At 39.5% G+C, this 10777-nt stretch overlaps 1 protein-coding gene across 4 annotated transcripts in view; it reads left to right on the top strand.

Moving 5' to 3' along the window:
* TOX (thymocyte selection associated high mobility group box) overlaps positions 1 to 3452 on the top strand; it is a 226604-nt gene extending 223152 nt beyond the window's left edge. For all 4 annotated transcript variants that reach the window (XM_074897711.1, XM_074897713.1, XM_074897709.1 and 1 more), the window contains one exon: positions 1213 to 3452. In XM_074897711.1, coding sequence (XP_074753812.1) covers positions 1213 to 1249 — 37 coding nt within the window. In that variant the 3' untranslated portion in view covers positions 1250 to 3452. The remainder of the gene's footprint in view (positions 1 to 1212) is intronic.
* The last annotated feature ends 7325 nt before the right edge of the window (positions 3453 to 10777 follow it).

Genomic DNA, 10777 nt, shown 5'->3' on the forward strand with positions numbered 1-10777 from the left:
CTTAATGTCTTGATCTGTGCAGCAAGCCCTTGTAGGAGCCTGCCCAGCCCACAGACTTTTATACCCATTTACACTGAGCTCTGAATAGACTGTCCTCTGTCCAACAAGCCATTGCCACCTGTGGCTTTGATTCCCAGTCTCTTCTGGAAAAAACAATGTGCAGTCGTTCCCAGCAGTGCCATCTAGGTGCCCATTGGGCATAACTTGCCATCAGCAGAAGCTTCCTCTGCGCAGACCCTCTATATACCCTGTGTAGATATGCCTTGTGAATCTGTGTACATGGACTTAACCTATCTCTGCTATAGCATTGGCATAAACTGCCAGTGCAGTGTTACTTGCTCTGAGCTGCTCCTGGACTCAAAGCAAGCAGCTCTAAAGCTGTGGAAGAACAGAACTGGTGCCTGGGTTTTGGCAAGGAAGCAGGAGGTTAAGACTAAAGCCTCTCTTACAGAAAATCTCTGCAGTGTGAACCAAGGCCCATCAATGATCCTTCTTCTGCGTTAAGTGATATATTTTCTTCTGACTTCTACAGGCTGTTCTGAGTTATAAACTGTTAAATGTCTCCTTTTTGCTCTGAACTGATATGCTTCAGCTGAAGCTGAAACCCAGCAAGAACTGAATGTAAAAGTATGCCAGACACAGTGCACTGATGGAAGGTCTCCTGTAGTGCCTGGTCTCCAGTAGAGAGTTGGTCTAGTTGACTTTGCCAGAAGCTTTGGGTGTTCCCTTGCACATGCTTACATGAATCTGCTAACATGTTTTGGCTATGTTTGCATTAGTAAATAAAATAGGCCAGAGCTATCAGCGGCTGGTACCCATGTTCTCCTGCCCTACAAGGAAAGTGGCCACATCATATAGGGTACTTAGGGAGTATCGTTCCAAGACCTGTGCTAAACCATCAGCTGTACCTATGCTGTTTGTGAGAGAGGGATAGTCAGTACTAGCAACCTGCTAGTGCAGGTGGTCCCAAACCAGGGCTTAAACCTATGTCCCAGTCCTGTGTGGTTTAGAGCCAAATGTGGTCTCTGGGTTGCTAGATGACACTATGGCACTGGGATTTTTCTTATTATTACCATGATAGTGCAGCCATACTGCAGTGATATGCTTGGAATTAATGACTTGCAGTAGGGTTGTGGGGTTTTTTGGAAGAATAGGACTAAAAATTTGTCAAATTTTTGAAAAATCGCATTTGTTCTTTTTCTCTTTGAACAGGGGCATGCAGAGGGACAAAGCACTCTACCTTACCTGAAAATCTGAAACACCTCTCCTTTCCACTGAGGAATGCAGGGAAGTCTTTTCATCATGGATTGCTTTATGCAGTCAAGGCAGTTCTGCATTTTATTAGGAAATACAAGTTGCTAAGCACTTAGGACTATTTGAGCTTGTGGGTCACCCACTCTGGAAAAAATAGTCTTGCTTCTTTCTTTTTCTTCCCCCCCCCCCCCCCCATTTTTTCTCTTTCTTTCTCCTTTCCACCCCTACCCTGAGATCCTTTAACGGACATTACTTTTCTTCTTCCCTGAAGGAAACTTGGACCATTCAGATTTTATGTTGGTTTTTGCTGTGAAGTGCTGCGATAGTAACTGCCTTAGCAACTGTAGATGTCTCGGATAAAAGTCCTGGATTTTCCATTGGTTTTTCATAATGGGTGTTTATATGAAACTACTAAAGACTTTTTAAATGGCTTGATGTAGCAGTCATAGCAAGTTTGTAAATAGCATCTATGTTACACTCTCCTAGAGTATAAAATGTGAATGTTTTTGTAGCTAATTGTAATTGAAACTGGCTCATTCCAGTTTATTGATTTCAAAATAAGGGTTAAATTGGCAAACATTCATATTTTTACTTCATTTTTAAACAACTGACTAATAGTTCTATATTTTCAAAGTATTTGGAGAAAAAAATAAAATATTCCCAAATGATATTAATTAAAAATATTGGCTTTGTCTCATGAAATAAACACAAAAAATAGAAAAAAACCTAATGTTGATAAAGAGCAAACACATTTATTTTGTACTGCCTAAAAAATGCTTCTTTTTTTTAAAGAAAATCACTTTATGTGTACTGGTTAGTAAATGTCATTTAAGTCCTTTTATGTATAAAACTGCCAAATGCTTACCTGATATTTTATTAGATGCAGAAACAGATTGGAGACAGCTAAATTATAACCTTTACATATGGCTATGTATTATTGTTTCTTCATACTGTGTCTGTATTTAATCTTTTTTATGGAACCTGTTGCGCCTATTTATGAAATAATAAATATAGGTGTTTGTAAGTAAATTTGTTAGCATTTTAAAGAGGTTTCTTTGACGCTTTAACTTTTGCTGGCACAAATTGTTCACAACTGATGTGAATACTTTATTTAGTTTTACAGTGACATATATAACACCAAACCTGCTTTACTGGCAGAAAATGAAGGTAACCAATACTTATTTCTGTATTTCTTTGGTTGTTAAGAAAAGAAACGTATTTTAAGTAATTCCCTTTTTAAAACGTTGTAGCAGGAAGTTGCCCAAAACTAAGACTTGAACCAACAAAACTAACTGAATAAAACTTCATAATGCTGCTTCTTGAAACTTCATCAGTTTTGGTTAATTAGTCAAGTGGAATAAAAATATTGCCAACAGAAATATTACCAAATACGCTTCAGCCATTCTATTATACATGCAAAATTTCCTACAGAGTTTTAGGGATTGTATCACAAATGCATCCTAGAATGAAAGGTAAGTTCAACAGTCACAGAGAAAAGGATTTAAAAAATCCAAAAGAAGGCATTTTGTCAATATTTTGCATCAGGGATAGCTCTGAAAATATAATTCTGGACGATTTCTTTCCAGATGCCTGTCCAATGAATGGAGACTACCACTGATTTGTATTTCTCTGTGAAATAAAGCAAGCAACTCGGCTAAAATACACATTATGCAATGCCATTGATTTTTTCCTTTACAAACAAACCAGAAACAAAGGCATGCTTGCTTTGGAATGATTTCAGGCAATATACAATCGGAATCACTTGGCATGTAATAACTAATAAATAATGCAGATCAGATGTGATTACTCAAATGACTGTAGCTGAGAGCTCTAATTTTCCTGTCTTGAAACTGTATGAGAACTCGTGATTAAATTCACAGTTTATTGTTTGTCTATTTAGTACTTTAGAAATATACCAGCACTACTAATTACCCAATGTCTTCTATTTATTATATTATAGTAAACTACATTTTCCACTCATATTAATTCTAAAGTGAGAAGATAATTACTGGGGATGAGGAAAATCAGCTTTGATTTTGACAGGCAGTTTTCCTTTTTCTTTTACGGAAAAGAACTGTGTTATCTTCATTTCTTTTAGAGCAGGTGCGCAGTCACATAAAGTTGTTAATTTCAGTATCCAAGCAGAGTTCAAAAGACAAGAAAACTTTAATGTAAATAATAAAAAAAAATACATCATGAATAAAATACTTATTCTGTATGAACCTGTGGCTAGTGTCTCTCAGTCTGTAAGAAGGGAAACCCGTGGTGTGTTTGTCATGCAGCACCTTACCCACCCAGTGCTTTAGGAGTGGTTGGTTCTGTGCCTGTGCTCTGTTCGGATGGGACAGATATGCTGGAAGAGCAGCAGTTTTGGCCAGAGTTATACTGAAGCCACTTTGTTCGAAATGAAAGATCCAACTTGAGTGCATAAATGTCAGTTCTTCATGTCTGACCTTGGGAAAAAGGAGTGGTTGCCAGCCAAGGGCAATCTGCTATTTGTTTTCAGATGCATATTGACAGATACAAATTGTCAATAGATAGAGCCTAGAAGGTTGAGATCCTTTTGTAAGCAGGTGAAACTCCACTGGAGTTTCATGAAAGTATGCCCCACCATTTGCTGAAGCACTGTGGCTTAGGCACCACAGTAACACATATACCCAAGTCACCATCTGTCATAACGATGATAATGAGAAAGCACACAGGAACGAAACAACCTACACATTGAAGCAATGCAGTAAGAGCAAGTAAATATGATAAAGACATCTGCCAAAGTGATAGAAACCAAAGGAAATGATGTATTCCATTAATTAAAATTTGTATTTTTTAAAAATTATTTTTTGGAAGTAGGAAAAATGCAAGGTTAGCAACCTATGCACTCTTCAAGATGTGAATCCCATGTGCTTGCACCAAGGTAAGCAGAAGTTTTGAAAAGGAAAGGCTCTTTGAATTTACTGCTGCTCTCAGTGTGCCTCATTCTGGAGAGGCAAGTCCCAGCCTCTCCATCAGCAAACTCACAGAGGTTGGAGCAGAAATCCAGTCCCGCTGCTGCCTCTGACCCAAAAAGGACTTGCTATAGGTTTCCCTCCCCGCCACATTCATCCACAGACATTGAGTAATGTATTCATGGAGGGCCCCAGCCATTCACAATGAAATGTAATGTATTCGTGCCCACTTCTCTCTCTCACCAAATGCTAGTTCCTGATTCCAGTGGTATCTCTGCCAAATATTCCCTGCGAGGCTCCCCTGTAAACAGGAAACCTGACAATAAAAGAGCTCATTACTGGAAGGTAAAACATGCTCTTACCACCTTCCTCAACCTTCTGAGACTTCATCTCAACCTGAACTACCAAGACTGTATCTGACTGTTTCTTCCCCGATCCTGTAAACATGGCAGATCCACTGGGAGCTCTTTCTGTGCTCTGGGGAAATGGAGTAGGTAAAAATCCATGTTTTACAGACACTGTGAGAAGTAGCTGAAGATCTGTTATGTAAACCATACAGGAGTTACTCCCCAGAACTCCCACGGATAGGTACATATAGATATAGATACACAGATACAGGTATAGATAGATAGACATCTATACAAACATTGCCCTGTCAATTATTTATCTGGTATCTTCAGGTCCTTTTGCATTTAAATAAAATATTATTTAGTGAGTATAGCAGTGTGCTGGCAGTGCTGCAGGAGGTGCTGAGCACCTCAGAGAACAGGAGGTGCTTTGTGTCAGGTCTCACAGACAGCATTTGCTTTCCTTTGCAAAGTCATGTATTTTATTATTACCCAGCAGCACATTAAATCACAACTCAAATGTAGTTCTTATTCCACCAACAAGAGGACAAGTGAGAACAATGACTTGTAACATTTCAGAGTCTGTCACAGTTACTGCCTAATTAGAGAAACCCACTAGCAAATGTGCATCTGCATGGATCCTGCGACTGTCATCATTTCACATTCTATTAAGGGCTTGCTGCGATAGACACTTTACAAAGAAATTTTGTTCAGGCTAATACCAAGCTGGCAAACACGTAATTGGCTAGAAAATAAAATAGGAAAAAAAAAAAAAAAAGGGAGAAGAAAAGGAAGCCTTCCTATTCGGAACTATTCGGAAAAGAAGCTGTGTGCAAAAATCCACAGTATACTGCAGAGAAGATCCTTACCCACTGACAATTGTGTGTTTACAACGAGTCTGAGCATAATTGCTCTGATGGGCTGTCAAGGAAAAGATTAATTTGGCAAAGATTAGTATTGACTTGCTGTTTATTAAGGCTTTTAAACAGCTGTATCTGGCAACATTCCTGTAAGTGCCTGTCATGTCTGAAAATCAGGCTCACACCCGGGTGCTTGCCAGCTGTTGCTAAACAATCTTACCACTTTGAGTATCTTTCTCCAGGCCAAACAGCAAGAGCAAAGTATTGCCAAATGCGTCTCTCTCATCCTGTCATTTTTCACGGGATCTGAGAGCTCAAATGTCAGTTGATGGCTCGATGGCTGAGCTGATAGCAGGGTGGTTAGAGAGGTGCTACACCAACCTGTCCCCCTTGCTGAGGGGAGGTGCTGCCGTTAGTCACCTCACCAACACAGAAAACCACAGCTTGCAACTGCCGTAATGTGAAGGCATTTTAAACCCCTTAGCGCCTGCAATCAAAGTGGTAGGAAGCAGAACTTCAGAGAGAATGGTTCATCCCCCCAGGCGCTGATGGATAAAGCCAACAGGCTAGGAAGGTGTGTGAAAGTACAGTAGACAGCACTAATCTTTACAAAATGAGCCAACAATTTCTGCTATGATTTTTTTGTCCCCAGACTGCTGATAAACAAATGTTGTAAAATCAGGCACACAAAATACCCTGGGTCAATGGAAACCTGTTAAAGGGAAGATGTCAGCTGCTGTTTTTGTTATGTTACTTAAAACATTTCAGTTTGTATTGTAGGCTTTAGTAGCAAGCTCAGAAACAAATAATACCAGTGGAAAGAAGGATAAACGGCTGCAGCTAAACGCCAATACAAATAGCCATGTGTTACAATTAAAGTTGATTTGGCCTTTCCAATAGAAGTCTGATTTTCTGGGATTAATCTCGACCTTTTCAAGTTGCATCAGGCTGAAATAAGTTGTCAGAACAGATGTGAATTTTGTTTGCAGAGAACAATTGTAATCCAGTAACCCTTAGAACATGAGCGTTTTCCAGACTGCCAGCCAACTGGACAGTGAGGATGCGAACGGCAGATACTGAGCGCACACAGCAGGAAGAACCAGAGGACTCAGCCATGTCCAGAGGCTGGAAGTTTAGGTCAAAAAATTTCAGACTGAAAACTAAGTACTTTTCCTTTTAACTCTGGATTTACCAAGCAGCACGGAGGATGCACAACTACTGGAAAAAGATGTTAGATCAAGGATGGATACCTTTGTACAACGTGTTCGTTAGCTATCTAACCAAATCAAACATCTAAGTACGTGATATTCCATGCTCCACTGTTTCACAGAAGGCTGGGCACACATTTTGTAATACAGAAGTCTCCGAAGGCTCCAAGAATCACACATTTCAGATGCTGCTCTAAACTAGCTTTCTAAGAAGATTTGCCTTACAATCTGCACAGCTTCAGTATTAAAAAAAAAAAAAAAAAAAAAAAAAGAGAACCTCTAGTGAATACTCAGATTTCTTATACTTTCATGCACAGAGTGAAAAACTTCCCAGCTCTATGCACAGCATGTATGCTGACCTTAGTGCTCCCAAAGAGCCAAGTTTCAGCAGAAGTAAAAAAATCCAAAGCCTTCCCGATATGGGCTGGGAACTGGGGAGGCAGAGGAACAATTCACCTTACCCTTCTAGGACAGCAATTGTGGCAATGTAAGCCCTCTGCAGTCACAAAGCCTGCAGGTTGTTTTTGTCATACCAGTTTTCTTCACAATTAAACACCTGGATCCATATTTATGCCATCAGTGCAGTCATATTGTTAAATACTGAAAATGCAAGAGAGATTTTTCCTGCTGTCTATATAGCACAGCTTAGATAGCAACATGAAGTTCCAAAGTTCATTCAAAAGCATGTCATCACTTGAATAAATAAGGTTATCTGATTCCCTAATTAGTAGAGTAAGCCTTCATGTTTTGATATCTACTTCTGCTCAGAGTTCTGAAATAATGAGCTGAGTCTCTCCACTCCTCTGGCATACAAGCATGTGTTACATGGTTTTGTTAAAGAGATGAATATGAAAGAAGGGAAGTAAGTGATGTGCCCAGGGACACAGAGTAATTTAGAGGAAAAGTAGCTGAGATCTGAGAATTTTCAAAAATAATCTTCTGCTTTAGTCACAAATAAAGTTCAACAACTGTGAAGCAGTGCGCATATCCACAAGGACAGCTTTAACTCAGGTGAGATTTTACAAATAATAACTAGGAGGATGTTTCCAGGTTTTATTTGTCTTTAGTGGTTTTCTACTTTTAAGTCATATGTGTACAGCTGACTGCTATTTTCAAATTTAACTGTAAACTGACTTTAAAAAGATTAATAATGAGAGAGATGTCTGAGTAATCTCTGGCCTCATGTTGCTGGAATTTTGGATTAAAATTTCAAAGCTCATATGAGACTGGAATTTTGACTATACTATTCATATCCTCTTATTGCTGAATTTCTCCCTAGAACCCAGCAAAGTCTTTTATTTGTCAGACTTTCTGTATCAGATTTTAAAAGGACCATACATATACATATAACTGCACACTGAGGAGACTCATAGGACCCACAAAGAGTGAGCCATGACAGCGGAATGGGACTGTCCTTTTCTGAGTCCCCAGCAGAAGTTGCCCTCTGCAAACAGGCTGGAATAAGGTCCTGGCAGGACGGTCGTGCTTCTGCAGTACACGGGTGATAGACTTTCAAGGCTGAGTATTTCTAAACTCTCTAGAGAGAATTTTTTGAGAACAATTTGATCAAAAGCCAGACACAGGCTATCCTGTCTTCTTATACTGTTGACACCTTTGGACTGGGAAGGAACCTGAGCCCGGAGTTGGGAGCCTTTCCAAAAATGATCCCAGTACAAGGAAAACATTGACATACTGGAGTGAATCTAGTGGAGGCCACCATGATGGTCAGGGGCTGGAGCACAGGGCACAGGTGGAGAGGCTGAGAGCGCTGGATCTGGTTAGTCTCAAGAAGAGGAATCCAAGGGGAGCTCTTACTGCTGTCTGTAACTGCCTGGAGGGTCTTTATAGAGGAGACAGAGCCCAAAACATTCTGGAAGCACACATGAAGGACAAGAGACAACAGATACAAGTTGCAATGAGGAAATTCTGATTACATATTAGGAAAAAAAATCACCAGGAGAGAGGTTGAAAACACTGTCACAGGAATACAGAGATTCTGTGAGATCTCTGTCCTTGGAAATATTCAAAACTTGACTGGACAGCCCTGAACAAACCCATTTAAGTTGTACCAGCTTTGGCCGTGGTTTTCTTTGACCAGAAAACCTCCAGATATCCCTTCCAATCTAGGCTAGTTTGTGATTCTGTTTTGCATCAAATAGAAAGCCCAGCAGATCATGGTTCTTTGGCTTCAGATTGGGAAAGGGAGTGCGAAAGTCTTTGTTAGTTACTTCCTGTTATACACCTCATGTACTACAGTAAATTGTGCTATTTTAAACTGAGGTTTCACAGTCTAATTTTACATGTACAGAAAAAGCAAAAATGAACGTCATTTGTATCTGAGTTTCCTTTAGAGGTTTATTTAAGGGAAAAAACCCTCCCAAGAAAATCATAAACCCTTAACCCACTGATCACTTTCCTGAAAAGAATTGAGTTTGCATTATTGGGCGTGCAACTTTCATGAAAAGACAAGCAGGAGTGTATTGGTTGCCAAAGCAAAGTTGACTGGTTAAAGCTTGGACTTTGGGGAGCAAGGCGTCAGATAAATGAAGGAAAAGATAAGTTTCCTTTTTTTTTTTTTTTTTTTTTAACATATAGCACTCAAAAAAAGTCTCTGAGGACTTCAGTACGTGACTTTACATTTCAATGCTTTTCCTCCACCAGATGGTTTAGATAAAAACCTATTAGTTTCATTCGTGCAAATGGTTTCATACAAAAAATGTCTATTTTTAACATTTTTGCCTCAAGGCTTGGATTTAACTTTCTTTTTGAGAAGTGGAGAAGTTTTCACTAGTGTCTTATACTTTAATCATCATCATTCTTACTATCAAATAAGGTTCATACCAGGATGTGGTTGATGAGTCCTCTAAAAGAATTTACGTACGAAAAAATGCATTAAAATTACTTCATAAATTTGATTTATGCATCTTTTCAGACAACCTTTACGTGTTTGCAATTTTCCATGAGCTTAGTTATGAGTATTTCAATCTCTGCAAAAGCAGTGTATATGTTCTGTCAAACATAATGATGCAGAACCTTTATCTTCCTTTCTTGTCTTGATGTCATTCCTTTGGAAAAAACATTCAGTGTGTGAAAACTGGAGAGGGTTCACTACTGGAAACCCTAATTGCTCTTACAGGCAAATTTACTCCCATTTCTGGAGGTAGGGAATTCCCTCTAGCAATGAAATTAATGTGGCTGTGCCACACACATGCTGAGGGGATGTTAGGAGGGCATACATGAGTAATTTTAGTTGTGAGGTCTTTCTTCGTTATTCAAAGAGCTGTTTGGAATGAAACAGAGCAGGATATGGGAAACGCCATAATCTCTTCATTAACATGGCCATCATGGCTGATCCAACACAGACACTATCTTCCATTTTCTCTCATTTCAGCAGAGCTCTCTGGGTGCTCAGGGGTGTCTGGCACCCAGCCCATCAGTTGTGCAGAGCACTAGGACCTAACTCTAGCACGTGATGGAGGCACACTGTCAGCAACCTGATCACACTGGCATCACTCTGCAGTCAGAGGAGGAGGACCAGCACATCCAAGGTGCATACTATGTAGGACAAAACTCCTCTCTCCTTTGTCTACTTCTCTATAGTACTTGATGAGCCTAAAAATGAATGTCTACACTACACTAGGAAGTAATTCTACCCATTATGAGTTGATCAACTGATTGAAGAAGTGCAGGGGACCAAAGCTCCTGCAACTGCATGAAGTTCAGGGGTTTCACTTATGACGAAATTTACTGTTTTCCCCTGTACTGCACCCCATCACCAGTAACTCAGCAACTCACATACCAGAAGTTAGGTGGCTGAACTCATATCTAGACCCTGACAGGCTTTTAGCAAGTTAAATGCATTAACTGTTAACACAAGAATTAAACCAAACAAATAAACCTTCTATGTGTTTTCATGGATTTGGTTCTTCAGCTATTTTGCCAGAAAAAAACGTTGGCAAGTAGCTATGGGAAGAAAGAAGGTAAGAAAGTCAAAAGCAAAAAAAAAAAAAAAAAAAAAAAGAAAGAAAGAAAGAGGAAGAGAAAGGAAATAACATCCCCAAGTGTCTTCAAGATGCGGGTTTGTGCAGTATCGCATTCTGTTGGACATTCAGAGAACCAGAGCATATGTGAATAGAAACCACTCCAAAGAACAAAACTCTCCATGC

Source organism: Athene noctua, chromosome 2 (assembly GCF_965140245.1).
Source record: "Athene noctua chromosome 2, bAthNoc1.hap1.1, whole genome shotgun sequence".
Lineage (NCBI taxonomy): Eukaryota > Metazoa > Chordata > Aves > Strigiformes > Strigidae > Athene > Athene noctua.